This window comes from Miniopterus schreibersii (assembly GCF_964146895.1).
Source record: "Miniopterus schreibersii genome assembly, chromosome: 19".
NCBI classification, from domain to species: Eukaryota; Metazoa; Chordata; class Mammalia; order Chiroptera; family Miniopteridae; genus Miniopterus; species Miniopterus schreibersii.
Window position 1 is genome coordinate 31,502,776 of NC_138119.1, and position 22,292 is coordinate 31,525,067.

The 22,292-nt window shown below is 56.6% G+C and overlaps 1 protein-coding gene across 1 annotated transcript; it reads right to left on the reverse strand.

Moving 5' to 3' along the window:
- CNTN2 (contactin 2) lies at positions 1-21,920 on the reverse strand. Its single transcript, XM_081121234.1, has 22 exons — positions 21,836-21,920; positions 17,633-17,777; positions 17,371-17,546; positions 17,122-17,217; positions 16,481-16,690; positions 16,105-16,204; positions 14,902-15,077; positions 14,381-14,517; positions 13,778-13,907; positions 12,335-12,485; positions 12,087-12,214; positions 11,639-11,814; positions 11,047-11,167; positions 10,389-10,547; positions 9,784-9,933; positions 7,658-7,728; positions 7,132-7,366; positions 6,704-6,816; positions 5,418-5,604; positions 4,954-5,066; positions 4,322-4,490; positions 1-3,941 (listed from the first exon to the last, which is right to left on the reverse strand). The coding sequence occupies exons 1-22, from the start codon at positions 21,903-21,905 to the stop codon at positions 3,832-3,834; spliced, it is 3,123 nt and encodes a 1,040-aa protein (XP_080977360.1). The 5' UTR covers positions 21,906-21,920; the 3' UTR covers positions 1-3,831.
- Between the last annotated feature and the right edge of the window lie 372 nt (positions 21,921-22,292).

Sequence of the window (22,292 nt, forward strand, 5' to 3'; positions counted from 1 at the left end):
GCCTCCGCAGGTTGAGAAACCGTCTTTATTTAAGAACTGCCTGCTACCAGAGTCAATAACTATCATTATAAGAAGTACAAGAGAGACAACAGGCTAGTGGGAGTGGTTCCATTTGAACAACAACCGAGTCAAGTCTGTGGCCTGATGAAGCCCTCAGCCTTGCCCAGCCGGGAGCATTTCTCAGCTTTCCAGGCCCTGGATAGGTGGGTAGTTGGAGACCAAGGGCCAAGGCAGAGTACAACCCAACTAAGGACACTAGGCTTCCTGGGGCTCTAGGCAAAGCTACCAGACCCATTTTTTTCCCTCTCTAGTTTCCCTCTATTGTTCTACCTTCCCAAAGCCTATGACCACATACATATACAGCTGCCAGGCACCTCTTTCCATGGAGCTCTTTGAAATTCCTTTAAAATGCTCATCTAACCCATCACCCCACTCCAGGAGCCTCTGGCAACCTGGTTCATATCCAGGACAAAGGCTGACCCAGAGAAATAGGGCACCACACCTGGGCCTCAGGCCAGGTTTGAGGATACTGCTTCCCTGTGACATAGAGGAGCCCAGGTAGCGGTCATTCTGAGACCAAGAAGAGAAGAGTCCTTTGGCTGAGAAGGGACATGGGGAGTCAAACATCCTTGGCCAGCTTGGATTCCTGTCCAGAGCACAGACTGGGCGCTTGCCGGGATTGCCAGGAGGCAGTGTATGCTTGGAAAAGCCCCCTAGGTGAGCTGCTTCCTCGGTGACTGTGACTGCGCAGGGCCACAGCAAATAGGTGCTCCAAGCCTTTTCCTGCACTGAGCACCTTTGGATTCTTAAGACTCTCAGCCCTGGAAGGACACCCTACAGCATCTCCTACCCACTCTCCAGTCCACCTAACCTAGACTCCAGAGCAACAGTTGTCAACATTCCTCAGCTTTCTTAAAAAGGAAGAAGCCACTTGCTACTCCAGGGTCTCGTGGCACAAGTTTTTCTGTCTCACTTGAGTCTTTATCAAAAGAAAAGGCCCCCCACCCCGGGCCCTTCTATTCCCTGGCACCATGTGGATCGTTTGATGACAGTAGATAACCTGACCTTGCTGGGTCCCAAGCTGCCCTCCCAGGGCCTTGTCAGAGCAGCGAGGATCTGGTAGCCAAGGCCACGGTAAAGAGCCCTGCAGGCTGAGCCCGTGTACACAACAGAGCAATTGTCTCCCCGGGCTCTGAGTGGTGTCAGCAGGCTGTCCCTAGTCCTCAAGGCACTTACTGGCCTCTAAACTGTGGGGTAAAGTCCTTGTCTGTGGCTGTCCTCCTTGTTGCCTCTCTTGGGCTTGGAATGAAAGAGGAGAGACCCAGAATCAAGTCATGACTACAGCACGAGTGAGCCCCTCAACTGCCCCACCCTTCAGGAAGGAGTCCTGAGAAACCATCGAATCTCTTCTGCCCCCACACGAGCTCCTGTACAAGAGGCTGTTACATTTTACAAGCCCGCATGTCCTCACTAAACCTGAGCTCTACCTGAGGTCTCAAGCTGCCAGAACATCATTTTAGTTTAGTCCTGCGTCCCTGGAACAAGTCCTCCCTGCACAGTGGTTAGGTGTTCCTGGGACTGAGTTTTCCTAGTGTAGAACCCCTCTTCAGCTCCCAGCAGGCCTGCCTTCCTCCCTGTTGTTCTAAGGGCCTCCTTAGAACTAAAACACTGGTGGTGTCTTTTGACTCAGGCAAAAGCAGGGACTGCAGCCTCCAGCTGCACTGGCTGGATACTGTGCCAAACCAGCTTATCCCTCTCTGCCACAACCCACGGCAGTGAGGACAGAATCAGCTAAACCGTGGAAGAAAGTTTCTTTGAGAATCTCCTTTCTGACTGAGCTGGGCATGGCCAAACCGCAGCCACGGATGTCAGCACAGATGCCAGGCCAAGTTTGGGGTCCCTGGAATGGGGGAATGGTCACACAGCTGAGCCCCCACCACCTCACATGGGGGGATGGGCAGGAGCAGGTGAGGAGGGTGTGATCTGATGTCTCCAGGGAGGCAGTCCTGGGCTGGGGCAGTGGGGAGAAGGGGTGTGAGCTTGCATTTAAAAAAAAATTATAGTGGGTAAAAACAACATAAACCTGCCCAGGAAAATAGAGCAGGACTTAAAAGTTTAAAAAACCATAGCAAAATAGAGCTCTAACTGTAAACTACAGAAATCAGGCTTAGGGGGGCCTGTCCCCTACAAGATACCTGTCCTGCTGCTCCTGGATGTCAGGGGCCACCTGTCAGAGCATAGGTTGTGCTGCCACTGCTACCTGGATCTGGGAAACCCCTGCGCTTGCTTTGGCCTCTTCTTGGAGCAAGGGTAAGGGGGACAGGGGCTTCGAGCCAGCGCTGCAGATTGAGGTCCTAGCAGGAGCTAGGCTCAGAAGGCAAAGGACTGGTATCTCCTAGAATCTGCCCACACCGTGGGTTGGGACCCAGCCAGGCTGCTCACCCCATGATCACCCACCAGAACCTCTTGAAGCAGAACTTTCATAGCCCACTGTCCTTAACCACCACCTTAACAAGGAGACTGCAGGTTCTGTTCCTTACCCGAGCCCTGTCACTGACACTGTGACCTTGGGAGGCCCTGACCCTTTCATTCGCGGTTTCCTCATCTGTAAAGTGAGGGGCTTGGACAAGTTGAGCTCTGAAGCTTCTTCCAGCTCCGATGTTCTGTGACTGGTAAGATACCCAGAGCACAAGATAGGGTGTCCCATTTATTAACCCCCTTGTCTGCTAGGGAAATGCAAAAGAGCAGTCTGAGGCAGCCGGGGACAGTGTGCCTGGTGGCCCCGGCATTCCTGGGAGCAGGCAGGGCCACATTTTCCCTTGTTCTTCTCAGAGGTCTCTCGACTCCAAGACATACAGAATTAATGCCGTTTACTCCCCCAGGCTCAAGGGGGTCAGTGCAGGGAGAGGAGTCCTGGGGCCTGCAGGCCGAGCTGGAGGAAGTGGGCACATTACCCCCATCTCTGGTCTCCTGCCCAAACCCTGGAGGGACCGTGCAGAATGGGTCTTGGTGGGATGGGGGGGCCTCTCCAAGACAAGCCCTTTCATCATGCAGTCACCTGTAGTGGCTTCTGTCACTTTGGGGTGACAGGGTCAGGTTGGCAGTGTTGGCTAAGAGGGTAACGTCAGGCCATGTCTGGGGCCCTCTCCACCAGGTGTCCGAGCCTCTCAGCCTTGTGAGCCCCCACCCCCAGCAGTCTGGAGTATATCCCCCCTAAGCTGCAGGGGCTCAGACATCAGGGCACCGGTGCTCGGCCACCTGCTCAGGTGGCAGGAGCCTCCAGGGAGTCATCGAGGGCAATATCAGGGTCCAGCCATGTCGCCCCCGAGAGAAAGTGGGAGAGTCCTTGGTCCCAGGGTTGGTTCTCTCCTTAGACTGAGGGATATTCGTGTTTATGCTTCGTCCCGCTTCAGCCCGGTCAGATCCAGGGCTCCTGCTGGGTCTGGGACTCTGCTCTCCGGTGAAAGGGTTCATATGCGGTCCCAGGGTGCCATCTCCACAGATGTGTAGATGTTTTCGATCTCCTGCTTCCCATAGGCCTGTTCCCCCAATCCAGGCACCCCAGAGGGCCCAGGCATAGGGTTCCATATCATCATGGAAGTTACTGCCTGGTGCCTCTTGATTAAAAAAAAAATCCTCACATGGGTTCTATCCTGTGGCAGAATATGAAATATCCTACCTCCTACTAAAAGGGCACTGTCTACAGTAGGTATTGAAAACCAGCCATTCTCAGGCACAGTGTGGGGCCACCTTGGCCTCGGGAAGGGACCGGGCCAGCTGGCTGCATCCATCAGAGGCGTGTCCGGCTGTGGGGGAGGGAGGGTGCCGAGGTCAGAGCTCCAGGTGGCCTATGAGGACCAGCATCGCCATGGAGTGGGACAGGATGGTGCCGGGGTGTGGGGCTGGGCACATTGCAGAGTTCTCCACCATCATGCTGGTGCCTGAAAGCAGCAGGCAGAGATGTGGGCAGGGCTGGCTGGGCACCGCCCCCGCCCCACCCCCCCCCACTGGGGAGGGCATCCAGACCTTCCATGGAGACTCATAGAGGGCAGGCTTCGGGACTGAGGTGGTTTCAGCCCCAGTCCTATAGCATTTTTCGAGACCATGGCTTTTCAGGTCCTCAGCCTCCCCTGGGCCCCCTGAAAAGAGCACACTCACCTCCCCAGCCCTTGGGGGTTGGGTGCACTTGGCTCCACCCTGCCTTTCCCTTTCCCCTTGGGGCCTGGCTGGCCTGGGGCTGCCTTGGGTGGGAAGGACTCCCCCATCAGGCTCCTGAGTGAACCCTGATACTCCCAGGGGAATGGGTGGGGAGGGGCAGCACCTCCATTCCTCACGATGTGGACTTCCGCTGGGGTTCCGTCCCCTCCAGGCCCTGTGGTCCGAATCTGCACCAGGGCATGGCCAATGTCTTCGGGAACTGCAACTTCTATCCAGTTCTTGCTGGTGAGGTGGAGCGTGGGAGTCGGGTGCAGGTCATTCTGGTACAGCATCTGCGGGGAGGTTGGCAGGTGGACTCACTTACCCCAGGCCCCAGTCTTCTCTTCCCCTCAGCTGGAGGCACTGGGAGGAGCCCACGAAGTTCTGGGCCCTGGGGGGCCTGCTTCCTCACCCCTCCTGTTTCCGCTTGACCAGCACCAGGCTCTTGAACAGGAGCTTCGTTGGTGGAGAAGAGCTTGCCAGCAGCTGAACTGGTTTTGCAGACGCCTGAGGCTAGGACCCTAGGTTTCACCCAGCCTGTCACTCCCCCACAAACCCTGCCTTTGTGCAGCCATGTCACCTGCCCCCTTTCTCAGTCTCCACTACAAGTCACCTGGAGAGCCATTCGTGTATTTCATGCCTCTCACAATCACAAACACGTCGCTTACGTCTAACTCGGCTCCCTTCTGCCCTCTTGTTCCTTGGAAGTAGATGAGGGTTCCTCACCATCCAATGCTTGGCCCATCCCTTCCTTACCTTATAGCCAGTGACTGCAGACTCATTTCGGAGAGGGACCACAGGGTCCCACTTAATGCTAAGACTGGAGCTCGAGAAAGTCCAGGAGATGTTGCCGGGAGGTCGCCGTGGAGCTGCCAGAGGAGGGAGGAAGCTGGGACGACTTCTGAATGTTTCCTCACCACCCACCCCTCGCCATTAGGCAGCTTTCTCTAAATGTCTGCCATAGCAGTTGCACCCAGAACATTCTGTCACAGCTGCCTAAGAAACAAACCCCATGAAAATCCAAAGGTTGGGAAAGAGAGGCGCTGTGAGCTCAGAAGCCATGAACTCCTCCCTTATTTTCACTAGGCTCACGCCTCGTTTCTGTCCAGCCCAAGGCTGGTGGGCTGGAGGATTTGTCTTGCATTGGGGTAGAGAGTGATCCTAGAGGCACCCCCCCACTGCAACCATACCTGCCCCCCACCCCAGACCAACAGACTCACGGGGCTTCATGGTCGTGGCATTGGCGGAAGGGCTGGCAGGCCCAGTGCCCGCCCGGTTGTAGGCCCGAACTGTCACATGGTACTTGGTGTTGGGGTGCAGGTCAGTGACTCGGGCACTGGTGTCCAGCCCTGCTGTCCTCACACGGTCAGCCGCTGCTTCTTTGTCCCCAGCTTTCCAGTAGCGGATCTGAAGGGGGCAGGGATACCCTCGGGTCAGCAGTCAAGTTCAGGACCTCAGGGCTCCCTTGGCCCTGGCCCTGGCCCTGGCCACCTACATTCTGTTCCTCTCCTGCTCACTCTGATCCTTGTGACTCAGTCCTGAGTCTCAGAAGCTGCACTCTAGCTCACGAGCTTCAAGAGAGCAGGGAAATGTCGGTGAGGGTGAGTCCCTGCAGGGAGCTGGTGAGTGGCTGGTGAGAGTGGGGGGTGAGCACACACTCAGCCTATCGATGACCTGCCAGACCCCGATCCTATGTCTTCCTTCAGGGGATCCCGTGGGGGCTCTGCTAAAGGTTATGGGATGCATATTTGTACTTACAAAGTCATCCCCCAACCCTCAGCAAACTTATGATGGCTGCCCAATAAATGCAAACCCATGTCAACAGTCATCAGAATACTAAGGCTGAGAGCTACTCTTCCAAACCAACCACAGAGTTGGGGGCATCTCCCAGCGGGGCGCCTACCCTCCCGTGCTACACCCAGAGCTGATGCTGCTGGAATGGTATTAGCCGCGTGACCAGTGACCAGGCCGGTGACTCTTCCTTAAGCAGTGACATTCCTTGTCTTTTCTTCTTCCCTTTCTCTTGGCTTCCTCGCCCCACCTACTCCATAGGCACCCTAGTGTGGGCTCATTGGTGGGCCCAGGGCTCAGGCAAAAATTGCTGCGCCCAGAGGTCCCTGGGGACAGGATGATCAGTTGGTATATAGAGTGGGCCGTGCTGTTCTCTGCAGCCCAGAGGATGCCACTCTAGCTGGGATCTGGCATGAAAGGGACAGGCCATGCCCCTCCCAGAGCCTGTTCCTCCCCTCCTGGGCTCCCATTGCTTCCGGTGCCGGTGCCAGCCTAGCACCATTTCAGGGCTGTCCACAGGCCTGTCTTGCCCAGTGGGCGCCAGCCATAGCGTCCTAGCTAAGGTTGCATTCACAGCGCTGCACGGCCTGGGTGCTGTTTGCCGAGTCAGTGAGTGAGTGATCCCAGGAGGACCGACTAGCGAGCTGTGAGGTGCCCCCACCCAGCCTTGAAACCCCAGCATCCCTTCCTCCCCAAGCCCAAGGCCTGTGCTCACCTCGTAGCCCAGGAGGATCCCGTTCATGTCCTGCGGCACAGGTTCCCAGGTCACGTTCATCTCTGAGGAGGAGACCCCCTTGGCCCAGACCTTGGTAGGGGCCACCCTGGGCTCTGGGGACCAATACAGAATGGGTTTGGATTCCTGGGGCCTCCTTGTATCCTACAGAGCAGCTGCCAACCAGGCCCCCCCTGCTTAGAACTTCGGAGCCCAGGGTCCCCGATTAAGGTCATGGGGGGTGGGGCGTATCCGGGAAGCCTCCCTTCTCCTTCCCCAGGCCTGAGGGGGAGACCAGGTAGCAAGGGCTAGAAATGAGACCAGTGGCTTAGAACCCAGGTGTCCTCTCCACCCCACTATGGAACTGGGGGGGGAGTCACAGTCCCCCCTCCCCGCCATGGACAAGCAGCTGGGATGGGGGGGGGACCCACCTTCCTCGGCGGAGTACACGAGGGCAGTGAGGCTCTCGGGCCCATCCCCGCGGCGGTTGTAGCCTCGGATCTTGACCTCAAAGGGCGTGTAGGGCCGGACGCTCTCGTTGCTGTAGACGAAGTAGTGGGAGTGGGCGCCGGGCACCCGGGCGGCCTGCCAGCTGGAGCTGCCCAGCCTGCGGAAGGACAGCAGGTAGCCGAAGCCGTCTCCGTTCTGGTACTCCCGGGACATGGGCTGCGGGGCAAGAGCGTGGCATTGTGAGGGGCCGCAGGCACGTTCCTGCCCATCCTGCCCCCCCCCAAACTTCACCGGGAGGGGCAGCCCCAGGACTCGTGCCCCTGTGCTGGTTTTTCTCCTGCGTGGGTGCTCCTGCGAGAGGCACCGGGTGCCAGGGGAGGAAGAGGGTGCCTGCTCTGCCGGGGCCCTCTCTGCGCCCTGCCCAGCCCAGGGATGAGTCCGGACTGGGGTGGGGGAGGCAGGGCTTGTCCCCCAGAGTACATTTCTGCCTCTGTCCATGCAGCTTACCGTCCAGTTGACAATGAGCTCACCAGGGGCTCCACCACCTCCGCTGAGCCCTGAGGGTGCCACTGAGGGGGCTGTCAGGGTCAAGGGACACAGATATGGCTTGTTGATGGGCAGCGAGGGAACAAAAGCCCTAAGCCTGTGCCTGTAAAGTGTCCTAGGGTGGGGACACCCCTTCAGATGGGCCCTGGTTTTGTCCTCTAACAGTCCCTCTGGACATGGACTCGAGTCAGGCAGACCTGCAATCAAATCCCACCTCTGCCACTTACTAGCTGTGTTTCCCTGAGCAGGTTACTTAACCTCTCTGAGCCTGATTCCCCCTCCATAAGATGAAGATACTGTTTCTCTCAAAGGGCTGTAAAGAGGAGAAAAATTAAACAAGATGGTGGCATGTGTGTGCGCGCGTGTGTGTGTGTGTGTGTGTATTTCATCGATGATCATTTCCTTCTTCCCTCCTGTCGGCTTAAACTAAATAACAGAGACCGACTGCAGTGTGCTTTAATTTAGAGGAATGAGTATCCAGAGCTGCAGTTAATACAAAAACATTTGGTTTTGGTTGCAGGGTGTTTTACTATTTTTCTTTTGTGGCAGATTTAATTTCCTAATTGTCTCTATTATTCAACAAGGCTGATTTTAAAACAAGAATGTATTTCCTCAGCTCATGAGGCTTGACGGGTAACTTGACTGAGGATCAAAATATTTCTGCAGATGACCCAGCAGTTAGAGGCTCATCACTGGGTCTGGTGACTGTAGCTCAGGACCTTGTAACTTGCAAGGAGCACTTAAACACATCGCCCATTTGATCCTGCGAGCTGGGCATTATTGTCACCCTTTTCAGGGTGGAAAGACCAAGGCCCAGTGCAGCTGAGTGACTTGCCTAAGGTCACGGAGCAAAATGGCACAGCTCGAATGTGAACTCAGTTCTTCTGACTTCAAAGCCCAGCGTCTTTCCTCTACATCCCAGCTACCTTTGTGCTCATCAATTCTTGGGGCGCCAGAGTGAGGGCGACTGCTCCCCACCTCACATTTGACTCTGCAAGAAGTCCAGTCAAAGAACGTGCTCCTCTGGAATCCCTCCCTCAGGAGTGGCACCAGTTACAAAGAGCCCAGAGAGTCAGGCGGGGGCCTAGAGGAAACTATGCAAAGGGACACAAGAAGGCTTGCTATAGCTCCAGAGGAGCAGGTCTGTGTGGGTAGGAGAGGGCAGGCAGGGTCCTGGTCCCATGCTGCCCGCCTGGGACCCCAGGGCTCTGTGGACGGGAGACTGTTCCATGACATGACTACTGTCTGCCCTTCAAGCCAGGATGGAGGTTTCTTTCCAACCCTTCCCCCCCCAGAGACTGTCTGATCGACACCCATTCTGACTTAAATCAGCACCCCTTCCCTGCCTCCTGCTTCTTGCTGGTTCCTGGAATAGGCCCTTGTCCTGACCTGGTCAAGCAGGTAATTTCCCGTACCTGGTAGTACCTAGTTACACCTGTGACTGTTCCCCCCTATGACCCTGTATAACTCTGGCTCCTATCAGGCAGCACAGAGAACATCCACTTCATCCTGCAGCTGCCCGAGACCTCCTCCTACATTCATTCCCCTTAATAAACTGTTAATTGCCAGACTGAGTGTCCTGCCTCTTTCTTGGGTCTTTCCCTGCCCTCCGCTTACAGAGGGATTTTTCAGTCCTGGGATCTTTCCCTGGGTCTGAAATACTAACAGGCTCTCATTCTGGGCCTTCACCTGTGAAAGGCTTAGAAGGTGGGCAGGAGCCTCTTGGCAGATGGTCCTGGGTTCAAGTCCAGACTCTGACAGTATGACCCGTCTCTTCTCTAAACTTTGATTTCTTCATTTTAAAAAACCTTTTTGTTTTGAGATACTGTAGATTCACATGGAGTTGTGAGGTTGGCCCATGTTTTAAACAAGGGCCTTGGACAGGCATGGCCCAGGGCATGGGGCAGTGTGCAGTGCAGTGGCCTGATCCTGCCCTGTGCTCCTGGCTCCTCTGTTTTGTTAGAGTCTGAAGCCTGGTCAGCAGGGTTGGAGCTCTGTGTAACTGCTGTTTGCTTGGGGCTCCCTTTAAGGAGGGCTAGGGTCTGTGTCCTGATGTTACTTTTCTTTGGGACACCCAGGACTCTGACCTGCTTCTTTGGTCCGGATTTTGCTGGAGGGCCCACTGGGCTCCCCGGTGCCCAGGATGTTGCTGGCTATGACCCGGAACTCATAGTCCATCCAGGGTGTGAGGCCCAGCACCTGGGCGGTCTCTGCATTGCCCTCGATGTTGGCGGGATCTGCAAGGCACGGAGGAGTCGGTGTTCCGGCATTTGTTTATTGTCTGGATGGGGAGGGCAGGGACTGAGCCCTCGTGGTGGGCCCTGACACACACTAAGCACTCAATACCTCTTTCAGAAATGACCAGAAAACTAGTTCTCCCTGCCCTGGAGCCTCTGCTGGTGTTTTGCACCCCCTACACCCCCATGCATGTAGTCCTTGCCCCAGTCATACTCCTGCCAGGGCTCCAAGGGTGCAGACCGAGCACCTCCTCCTTCAACTCTCTCCTTACGCTCCTGCTGTCCATGTGACACCATCTCCCCACTGGCCTGGGAGCTCGCTGTAGGCAGATGGCCCAAGCTTGTCCCTCTTTGAAGCTCCAGGCTCAGCCCCAGCCTCTGACCCCGGCCCCCACTTCTGGCACACAGCCAGGCCTTGTCTGTACTGACAGTGCAGGGAGGGGGCTCACACTTACTGGTCCGAACTTGCCTCCACGTCCCTGCAGGTAGAGTGCGAGCTTGCAGGGTGTACTTGGCAATGGGGCTGTGGTTGTCAAAGCCACGGCTCCAGCTGAGCTGGACAGTGGTGTCACCAATGTCCCTTACCACCATGCCTCCTGGGGGACCTGGGGGACCTGCACCAAGAGGCAGAGCATTGTGGGTCAGAGCTGGGCAGCTTCATATGTGAGCCAGCCTCTTCCGGGCTGGTTTGGGCTGGTGAAGTACCACGCGGGGGCAGCAGAGGGCGCCACAAACACACGTTCTGGTGGGAGAGGGAGGAATGGGGGTGCTGGTGGGTGGGATGTGTCCAAGGCTGGAGGGGTCACAGAGGTCCTCACACAGGGATGTGTGTGGATTTCCCAGCACTAGGCTCTGAAAACTTCTGGCCTCAGCAAAGTTTTCCACTCTTGGGATGTGTTTAGGAGTGGATTTTTAAAATTTTGGCTTTGGAGGAAAAATATTCTATTCATTTTGGATCAATAAAAAACCACCGGATAAGTCCCACTCAGGGAACTTCTGTCAGGAACGCTTCCCCACAGCTCTCAGGGAGAGGCGGGAGGTAGGGCGCGAAGGTCAGAGCAGCCCAGCTGGCCTGAGGGAGCTGGGTGGGGTGGGAGTGGGAAAGCCCATCACCTCGGACCAGGACCGTGGCCTCCTTGGCTGCACTGTCCACCACCGTCTGGGCCATGCACGTGTACTTCCCGCCGTGCCGCAGCTGGGCGTTCAGGATGGTCAGGTCCCCAACCGTCTCCTTCTGCACACAGGGAACGGGGAGAGTGCAGGTCAGGGGAAGCAGCTCCGGCCAGTGCAGCGAGCCAGGGTCCCCCGTATCTCGGTCTCATCTGTTCCATGGGAGGAATCAGCTACCCCCGACTTAGTACCACTGGGGACTAATGTTTGCTACACAAAACAGTCAATGATGGTCCAAGTTAATGATGCCACCGGCGCTGGGGGCAAGAAAACAAGGACAGTAGTGGGCGTGAGTCTTGCCGAGTGCCTGGAACCCTAGGTTTGTTCCTAATCTCTCCTAAATTCACGGGCTTCAGGAGCATCCAGGGAACTGCCACTCCAAGGGAGGATTGCTATGCACCCAAGGGTGGGTTTGCCATGGTCGGCACTCCTGAGGGTGGGGGCAAAGGCCTTGGGGATGGGTAAGGACATCTTGGGTCCCCTATCTATCCAAAAGGAGGGAGAGGGGCTCTGGGTTCTCGGCCCCAGGCCTCACCACACTGGCCCTCTGGTAGTGACCCCCAGGCTTATCGGAGTCAATGGGGAAGTCATCCAAAGTCCAGATGAAGGTGAGGTCCATGGTGGGGTCGTGGGAGGCGTGGCACTGCAGGGTCAGGTTGTCTCCCAAGTTGATGTCGGCACTGGAAGGGGCTAGAGTGATCTTGGTCGCATCTGCAAAGAAAAACAAGGCCTCTGGGTGGGTGAGGTGAGAGGGTTTGTCCTAAGCCCCAGGGATGAGAGGGGACAGCGTGGCCAACAGTATCCTGACTTCCTAGCAGCCCCACAAGTGTATGGGGGGGCAGGATTAAATTCTGGGTGGCGAGAGGGTGAACTGTATTCTAGAGTAGTCTCAAAACCAAACTAGGAGAAATACGGGACTACGAGGGCAGGATGGTGAGGAGGGATGGCTGAGTCCACCACCCTCAGCCAAACCACACCCTTACCTCGCACAGACAAGACGCCAGTGCTGTTGGCTTTGCCCATGAAATTCTCAGCAAAGCAGGTGTATTTGCCTTCATCCGACCGACTGATGTTTCTTATGATCAAGGTGCCATCCGGAGTTACAGTCACTCTGCAGCAAGGACAGAGCAGATCTGGCCACCCCAGGGACTCACTGTAGTCCTGGGAAGGGACTCACCTCCAAGGAGAAAGAAGGGGAGCAGGGATGGCTTGGGTGGGGTGCGGGTTGTACCTGCTGCTGTTGACCAGAATCTCAGTGCCTTTGCTCCAGAGCACCACTGCCTTGGGAGCTGCCCGGGGCTGGCACGGGATAATGACCTTGCCCCCGCGGGCTGCAGGGATCAGGCGCCTTACGGGATTCAGCCTGAAGTCGGGGGCCAGTGCTGGAGGGAAAGGAGAGCACCCCACAGTCATCCAGGGCACCATAACAGTACCTGTGGTTAAGACGTCTCTTGGCCATGTGCTAAGCACTTTAGGTACCCTTCATGGTCAGTCCATGAGTGACTCTGCACCATTTCTAAAATACAACCAGAATCAGTCCCTTCCTATCATCCCATTGCCACCATGCTCCTCCAAGCCACCAAGTCTCTGGCTGGACTATTAAAATGCCCTTCCTGTTTCTGTCTTTCTACAATTCTTTTCCACCCAGCGGCCAGGAATATCTTTTTTTAAATGTGAATTGGGCACTCAGAATGAAGCCCATCTTCTCACAAGGGCTCACAACTATGTCCCCTCCTCTCCAATCCCATTCCTCTCCACTCTCTCCCTCGCTCAGTGTGCTCCAATCACCTGGGCCACTTTTGTCTTTTGAAAATGCCATATTTTTTCCTGCCTCAGGACCTTTGCTCTGGCCACACATTTTGCTTGGAAATCCCCCAGATCTTCACACGGCCCCAAAGTCACTGCCTTAGAGAGGTTTTTCTAAACCATCCCATCTCACTGGCCCACCTCACTCCTACCTCTCTACTGGATTTTTTTATATTGTATTTTTAATGACTATCTGAAATTATCTCATTTAATGATTCAATTTTTTGTTTATTTGCTCCCCGCCCCTTCTCTATTGGATTGTAAGATACTTGAAGGTAGAGACCTTATCTGAGGAGGCATCGAATAAATATTGGTTGAATGAATGAATGAATGAGTCTTAGTTAAGACTCACTACACCTTGATGAGGCAGGCATCACTATGTCCATTTTGCAGATGAGAAAACTAAAGTTCCAAGAACTCAAGTCACACAATAAGACTATGAGCAGCAGCCAACACTTACTGGGCACTGCTATGCTTTGGGCGGGTCCTTTATGCTTTACCTCTGTCATCTCATTGAATCCTCACAACTGCTATATGAGGGCAGGACTATTGCCCACATTTTATAAATCAGTAAACTGAGACACAGAGCTGAAGGGGCCAGGTTAAACACAAATCTAAAGATTTTGCCATCTTTCCCCCCCAACTGCAACATTTAATTTGTCTGTGCCAGACACAGATCAAGCCAGAGACCTGTCCTCAGGGAGCCCTCAATTTGATGTCTCACCTCCTTTATTAAATCCCTGAGTTCTACTCAGAATCTGTTGGGAAACTAAGGGTGTGTTGTGTGTTTAGAAATGCTGCGAGTGAACTCCCAGAGCCCCACCTGAGCCCCAGGGGTGTCCCCAGCCTCCCTGGGCAGGCCCTTTACCTTGCACGGCCAGCTCAGCGCTGGCGTAGATGGTGCCATGCTTGTTCTCTGCCACACACTGGTACATGCCCGAGTCCTCCAGGCTCAGCTTGGAGAACCGCAGGTCCCCGGCCAGCACCTCTACCCGGGTCTGTGCAAAAGAGCCAGCTCAGGGTGGGGCAGGAGCGCCAGGACCAAGGGAGGACCAGGGTGGAGGGGCCTACAAGGGTGGGTGCATGCAGTGGACACTCTAGGCTGCCACACCCTGGAGGAGGGGCTCATATGCCCAGTCCCATCTCAGAGCCACCTGGGATTCAGGACTCGAGGATTCCCCGGGCCTCCCTGCATATCAGCACACTGAAGCCAGAGGGGCGAAGTGACCCACTCGGGACCACACAGTGCTTCCGTGGTTGACTTGTGCGTGGACCCAGGTCTCTGGACTCTCCAGTCAAGAGTCTATCCAGTTGACCAGCCTGTGGCCAAGGGACTCTGGGATGGAAAGAAGCATCTAGAAACACCCTGTGGCACTCTAGTTGGCCCAGAGGTGGGGGTAGGGGTGGGGGGTGAGGGAACCAGGTGAGCAGAGGACAGTGGGTGTGTGGGAGGAAGCCCCAGGTCCGCTACCTGGGAGGCCAGAGGCTCCCCATTCCGCAGCCAGCGTACTGTGGGCCGGGGCTTGCCGGCGGCTGCGCAGCCCCAACGCAGGCTGGAACCGATGTCAGCCTCCATGTCCGAGATCACCTTGAGCCACTCGGGCTGGGCTGTGGGGTGCAAGAGAGAGAAAGGTTGGGATTGAGGAAGGGAGTGGCCTCCAACTCATTCAGCGGGCTGGAGTTACAGGGCTGCAGTCCCTGTGCCAGGCAGCAGAGGGAGCCATCAGGCCCTGGGACCAGGTGTGGTGGGCAGCAGGCTCCAGAAAGTTGGCCCATTCAGCCCCTGTGCCACGGGCTGTTCACCAACTGAACTCATTCTAGAGCCTTCCATGTGTTTTCTGCAACACCAGCTGAAGTTCCGAGCTGGCCACTCGGTGCAATCCTGGAGCCAGAAGGCTTAGCAAGGGGCTTCCCAGTCTCCTCCCTGGCTTTTGGGGGGACTTCCTCAGTCAGAGACAAGGGTGAAGGTGGGAGGGGGTGTCCTTCTTGTACCCTGCACGATGATGCGGCCCTGGACACTGTCTCGGCCCTTGGAGTTCTCTGCCTCGCACTCATAGGTGCCTTCATCCTCGAAGCTGATGCTGGGAATCTGCAGGGTGGGCTCAGCGGTGGCCCACTGTGGGGACAAGGAGCCATCCACTTTGCGCCACTTGATCCTGGGGACAGGGCTGGCAGGGAGACAAAGCCAGAGGGAGTGGACTGAGCTTGTCAGACTCCCCTGCGCGGGCAGCTACTCACACCCAGGCTCTCAGGGCTCCTGAGATGCTGGGCGGGTGCGGGTGGGAGGAGGGCAGCTCATGAGGGGCCTCTCCCAGGTGGGCTTGGAGCACAGGCAGGGAAGGGGCAAGAAGTGGGGCTCCCTTCTCCCCCACCCCCTGCAAAAACTGTGACACCAGTGAATTTGTCTTTCCGTGTGGTCTGTACCTGAAGCTGACTTACCCCCCCCCCCCCCCTGCACTGCCCACCTACCTCTTCTGGGCCTGCCCTCCACAACAGTGGCCTGTGACCTGGGCCTCATGGGTCCCTTTCCCTCTCTCCAACAAGGTCTTGCCTCTACTTTCCAAAGGGACTTTAGTTATTAGTAATCTGTGTATTAAAATGGACTGAGGGGTGTCAATGAGTTTTTAAATATGGATTTTCTGGAAGCCCAATAACTTTCTGCAAAGCAGGGGGCAACCTCGGCACCCTTAAATAGGAGATATTTGTGGTTACTTATTCTATAAACATTTATTGAGCACCCACAATTTGCTTAGCCCTGTTCCAGTGAACCCTTCTTCTGGGAAAGCATGCTTTCTCCTGCAATTTTTATAAAGATAACTGTTAGCACCCACAGAACACTTATAAATGCCAAGCACTGTTCTGAGCACTTTGTGTATATTAACTCATTGACTCCTCATAACGATCCTATGAAGTAGGTACTATTATTATCACCATGTACAAATAAGGAAACTGAGGCACAGAGAGGTTAAGTAATTTACCCAAGGTCTCCCAGCCAGCAAGTGACAGAGCTGGGATTTGAACTAGGCAGGCAGGTTGGTGAGAGCTCGGCGAGTGGTGGTGACTGCCCACCGTGGGCCTGGTGCTCTGCTAGACCCTGTGAGGGGCACCAAAATGACTGAGTGCTGACTCTGCCTCCCCCTTTCTCTCTGGGGTCACCCTTGTCCTGGCCTGCTCCCTCCCTCCCCCACCACTCACTTCCCAAAGGCAAAGCACTCCAGGATGACCTGCTGCCCCACCAGCGCGTAGGTCTCTGCTGGGAACCGGGCCTTGATGCTGGGTGCAAAGAGCCTCGGATCTGGGGAAGAAAGCAGGTTGGCAGATCAGATGCAAGGGGTCCGGTCCAGGTGCTCCCACGCTAGGATCTCAGCACAGCTCAGACCCAACTCCATCTGAACTCCTGTTCCCCGTGGGGACCTGGGGCAAGTGTCTGAGGTCTTGTAGCAGGAGGCCAAGGGTCTTGGCCCAGACCCTGTGCCCTGTGAGCTGCTCTTCACAAGCTCTGAGGGAAAACCCCTCTTCTTCACATCCACTGACCCTCTCAGCTCTCCCCTCCCACCTGCCTGACCCTGACCTTCTGCAGCCAGGTTGAGCTGAGCAAATTTGCTGAAGACACTCTTGGTGGAGAAGTCCATGTGGCTGGTGGCCAAGCAGGAGTAGTTGCCCAGGTCTGAGGCATTGGTCCGGGCAATGTACAGGTTCCCTGTGGTCTGGGACACGAAGTGACGCCCATCCGTCGGGATGAAGTTAGGGAACTCATTGAGGAGCCAGCGGTAGGACAGGCCTAGGATGTGGGGAGTTTGAGGATACCAGGGGGTGTTGGGCTAACGGGAGACTCTGGGTGGGACCCAAACATGCTGGTGGGGATCTGCAGACTCTGTCCTGAGAGTCACCCCCCCCCCCCACACACACACCGTTTCTCTGAGCTGGGGCTGAGGGAGACCTAAGGGGAAGGTTATACTTTATTCCTGCCCTTGGGAAGTGCTATCTGACAGGGAAAGAGCCTACAGGGACTCCCAGTCTGAAGGGGAAGGCAGGACACAGGACTGGAAAATGACAGACCCATAAAGGTCACTTAAGGACACTTAAGGTTGAGGACCCAGGGATCAGTGTTTTCAAGAGTTGCTCCCACCTTTGATTCCATCCCTCCTCTGCTGAGTGCCTGGAGCCCCTCCTGTGCCCTCTGTCTAACCATGGGCCAGGGTCCCGCCTCACCTGGGTAGTGGGCAGGTGGGTTACAGGGCAACATTACTCCCCAGCCTTCGTGGGTTTTCACGGGGTCTCGCTCCTCCTTGGAGAATTCCTGCAGAACTGGAGTGGAGACCAGGCGGAGCTCAGGCACCATTCTCCAGGCCCGGGCCTCCCCAGCTCAGCCTCCAGGGAGGCAGTCACCTGCCTTTTCTGGACACTTTTCCCTGCCCTCTCCCCCTCCCCCAGAGTGTCCTGGCACCCCATGGGTCTCACAGCCGAAGCGCAGGACAGCCTCCTTGCTGACCACAGTGCCCACGGGGTTGGAGGCCAGGCACTGGTAGATGCCAGCGTCTTGGGCCTTGGTGGGGCTCATGATGACCAGGTTGCCTCCCACCAGCTGGTGGCGGGAGCCCGGCTCCAGCTTCATCTCGGTGCCGTTCATCTTCCATCTGCAGCGGGGGCGGAAGAGGAGCCTCTTGAGTCCTGCCAGCCATGGCTGCCCAGGGCCTCCCAGCACCCACCGTGGGGGTCTCACCTGTAGGTGGCCGGAGGGCTGGCCCGAGCACGGCAAGCCAGTGTCACCTTCTCCTCTGTGGACTCCTCTGGGAATAGCAGACTGAGGGGCTGGTCTTCAAAGATTGGGCCAAAGGTGGCCGGGGATCCCTGGGCTGAGCTCCAAGCTGCAATGGGGACACCACCAGAGACCTCAGGGCCTGGGGCCAGCAGGGGACTGGCTTTTGGGGGCAGCACTGTCCAGCAGAACTCTCCGAAGTGATGGAAGGGTCCATTTTCTGCCCTGTCCAGTCCAGAACCACTAGCTACTAACACTACTATGGAGCCCTGGGAATGAGGCTAGTGCAGCTGAGGATCCAAATTCTTAACTTTATTTAATTTTAATTAATAGGGTGGGCAGGCCCTATCAGGTCAAGTTAGTTCAGTCGATCACTCACCCTACACTCGGGTATTGAGCACCTGCTGTATACCTGGCACTAGGCTATAGACTATGTTGCAAAAATTAGTAAGACACAGCCCCCCTTCCTCAAGGAGCTTGCAGCCCAGGGAGGGAGACAGAAAGTGCCAGTACATGGTGGTGAGGCCATCATAACAGTTTAGGCTCAAGGTGTGGGGGCCTCAGTGTGGAAGCAGCTGCTGCTGCCCAGGGGCTGTCGGGGGATCCGTGGGGAAAGCTGATCTGCAGGGTGTGAGATAGGCCTTGGAGGATGTGTGGGATGTCGCTGATCAAAGGGGAACAAGGAATATATGTCCCAAGAGAAAGTGCCCTTGCTCTGAGCTTCTTGCTAGTTGTTCTAGAACCTTCTGAGCCCAATGCCTCCACCTGTGAAGTGGAAGGAATGTGAACCCTCCGCCCAGGGTCTGTGGAGGGTCCAGCCTGGCACAAGGTGTATGCTCAGCAAATGTCTGCCGGACCCAGATGTGGGGTGGGGTGGGGGTGAGGGAGGAAGGAGGGCTTTATGATGGATGGGGTGCATGTTGCTTTGGGAGCATGTTTATAAAATTTCAGTGCGGTAGTTCAAGAAAGAAGCCCATAAAAGGAAATGATGTGCCAGGGTCACAGGGCGAGCCTGTGGCTGGTGCAGGTGTAGACCCCGGTCTCCTGAATTTGCTGAGCAAACTGGCATCTCAAGGTGGTGGCTCTCTCCTCACCGCCAGTGTCCAACCTCACCAGGGCAGGGACCCCAAGGTGCAGGGGTAGTGTGTCGCTCGGCCTTTCCACGGGGGTGGGGAGTAGCTGCATTTGCTGACTCAGGCAGCCAGGCACACTGTGCTTTGTGGTGTCAGGCAGGAGCCAGGCCGCCCCTAATTGGCTCCTATCCCTTAATGCAGCTGATTTCAGGGCCTCCTTGGTGGGTCATGGGGGGGGGGATCACCATTAACCAATTAGTCCCTCCTCTCCCAATGTATCCAGCTGTCAGCCTATTGCAGGGGTCGGGGCTTGGTCCCCACGCTGCAGCTGAGGCCCAGCCCTGGACCCCTGGGAGTGAGGGCAGCTGTTAAGCAGCTCTCAGAATGAGGAAGGAAGCAGAGCTCCCTGAAATGGCGCCCCTCCCTCCCCAGGACCCATCACTACCCTTCACTGCCGCCCCAGGCCTTGGGGATGGCGGCTGAGGGCCCAGCTTAATCCTGAGTTAATGATGGTGGAGGAGGGTAGGGCCCCCTGCCCCAGCTGGGACTGCGGAGGCAGGAGGGAAGGGAGGGGAGTGGAGGCAGCCAGGCTGCTGGGAACCACCCTGCACATCAGCAGCTTCCAGTAACTCCGTGGGGGCGGGGGGGGGGGGGAACGACATGAGGGGCCTGCTCCCACCGCCTGCAGCCCCACAGAAGCAGCCCCACAGAAGCCGCCCCAGTGTCCACACGCGCACATGTCACACCTCGCACCACGCACACTTCCTCGCACACACACGTCGCACACGAGTACGCCAGACCCTCTGAGCCACCCCAGCACTCAGAGGGCACATTCCCACGCATGTCTAACAGACGGCGCACACCTCGAATGCTCTACACTTACGTACACGTCCGTGTTCAAAATAAGCACAGGCGAGGGGGCGAGGGTAACTGAGTGCTCACCTGCTGCTGGACACCAGGCCCTGCGTGTCCTGGTCACAACCTTGTCACAAGGCGGTGACTGCCGTTTCCTTATTGCACTAGTGTGGGAACCGGGACTCAGGAAGGTTAAGTAACTTGCTCCAAATCCCACAGCAAGAAGGGGCAGAGCGAGGGGCTTGGAGCTGGCCAGCTTCGCCCCACGCCAGCATCCCCACCCGCAGTGGCCATAGTTCTTGCCCTCAGTCCCCCTGGAACCATGAGAGGCCTGCTCTGCCCTAGAGGCAGGGAGCCCGACTGTCCAAGAGAGGGAAGGAGGAATCAGGGAGTCAGCTTTTAGAAATGCCTCGTGGGCACTGTGCAGGGCCACAGGGCTGAGGGGCGTTGCACAGTGCCAGAAGGCCTTCTGTTCACACTCATCACCCCAAATGTAGCAGCCTCCATGCAACAACTCACTCACATCTCCCTCTCAAACGTCCAGACACACCCTCACTCTCTACACACTCCTCTGAAGGGCTCACACTCCCAGGCAAAGCCGCCCCTTCCTGCTGTCCTTGCTCGATATTCCCTGATTCTCCCTGATCCCCTGTCCTGCTCCCCAAACACAGGCGTGGGGTGAGAGAGATGTGAGTGTGGAGGGGAGTCCTCGTGGCCTTTCCCTGTACCAGCTGGAGCCCCGGGGCGGGGCAGAAAGGAGGTAGAGCTGAGCACCTTCCTGAGAGGGGTGGGAACAAGTGACTGGATGTTCCACTCTGGTCTCTGGAGCTCTGCAAAGACATGGCAGACCAGGTCTGCATCTCTGGGTCTAAGGGCCCTGGAGCCTGTCCACACCCTTGCCTCAGATGATGGGGTCCCAGCACTGAGCTGTCCCTGAGGGGGGCAATGCTGAGGGGTCCAGGGCCCTCTCCTCTGCTCTCTCCAGGGTGGGCATCTCCTGCTCCATCAGGGCTCCCCAGCCCAAGCTCCTCTGGACCTGGTGGGCCCGGCACAGGTAGCTGGGCCTGGGGGTGGGGCTGGGAGGCTCTTCTCACCCTCCAGGTCATTTCTGTTTCCCAGCAGCCTTACTGACTTGGGTGCAGGATTGAGAGGCTGTTAGGACATGAGAACATGCAGAGTATGCCAGTGGAGTCCTTCCCTGGTGGGACAGAACCTAGGCTGTGGGGGCTGCAGCCTTGGGGGGCGGTGGAGCCTGAGCTGGAACTCCAGGAGGACCAGGAGGACTGGGGAGGGGAGGGCTTTCTCCCATGGAGATCTTTAAGGAGAAAAGAACCGTCTATTGATCTGGGCGGGGGGGTCAGGGCAGAGAGGCCAGGGGTGGTCCTAGCAGACCCCTCTGAGCAGCAGTAGGTGGCCCGAGCACTCTCCAGCTATCAGACAGGCTGGGTCTCCAGCACCCTCTCCAGGGTCCAGCAACACCAGCCTCTCGGCCTCCACTGCCCTCTTCTCCACACCTTCCGCCTCCTTCTATCAGCCCTTCCTCCTCTCTTCCCACTTCACAGCACCCGTGGCATGAGAGCCCTTGCTCGGGTCCCTCTGGCCTTCGCCTGGCCACCGTGCTCTGCTTCCCCTCTCCGGCCTGCTCCACACTGACTGAGGCTGCGGCTGCAACGTTGCCCAAGAGTCCCCCAGACAGACTCGCGGCGTCGATCCCTGCCTCCTTGTACTGGGACCCTAGAGCAGGACTACCCAGTAGAACTTTCTGTGGCCACGGAAAAGTTCTGTAATCCGTGCTATCCAATGTGGCCATTAGCTCTTGGAATGTGGCCGGTAAGACTAAGGAGCTAATTTTAAAATCGAGTTTCTCTTCGTTTTAATCGTCCCTTGGCTATTGGCTACTATACTGAACAGTGCAGCCTTATAGGCCTCAACTGCTGGCTGACATCGTGGGGGTCTGGTTGTGCTATAATCCTGCTGTGTGACCCGGGCCAGTCATAGACCCTCTCTGATCATGCTTCTTTCATCTATAACATGGCAAAGACTCATTCCTCTCCTAACCTCAAAGGGAAGGTAAAATCCATAAATGGGGACATTTTAGCCAGGAAATGGCCTCAGAAATGTTAAGTGCTATAGCAATGCTGAGTCAATAATTTCTCTGCAGTCATCACCCAAAGAGTAGAAATGTTATAACCATATAAGCATCCCTGCTGTGCTTCAGAGACCAGACAAACCCTCTTACCTGGAGACGAGACCAGGGCCACAGCCACCAGCAGCAGCAGGTGTGACTTCCTCCTGGAGGGAGTCCCCATGGCAGGTGTCCAGGCTGAAGTGGACAGGAGAGGAGAGGGGCTGCAGCCCAGCACCAGGAAAGTCCAGCAGGAAGCTGAGAAGGACCTGGGGAGGCAGGAGGGCAGGGGAGGATCCTGAGCTGAGCGCCCCTCCCAGCTACAGGCATATGTGGGAGAGGCCGGAACTGCTCAAATGCTCATCCCCCCCAGGACCCTGGGGAAGGGGCTTGGCTATTACCTAGGAGCTCTTTCGTGGGCTGAGTGCCTCCTACTGGCCCCCTGGGAGTCTGGCTCAGTCCTGTACCCCTGCCTCCTCCCTCCCCTCTCCTCCACCCACACAGCCAGCGGGGTGCTGCTCAGGAAGTGAAGCTGACTAATTGGGACTGGGAGGCAAGGACCACCCGCCAG

Coding starts and splice junctions, on each gene's coding strand:
- CNTN2 (XM_081121234.1), bottom strand. CDS start 21,905: ATGGGGACTCCCTCCAGGAGGAAGTCACACCTGCTGCTGCTGGTGGCT. Junction 16,691..17,121: donor CCCACCTGCCCACTACCCAG/GTGAGGCGGGAC, acceptor CCCACATCCTAG/GCCTGTCCTACCGCTGGCTC. Junction 13,908..14,380: donor GGGAGCCTCTGGCCTCCCAG/GTAGCGGACCTG, acceptor TCTTTTGCACAG/ACCCGGGTAGAGGTGCTGGC.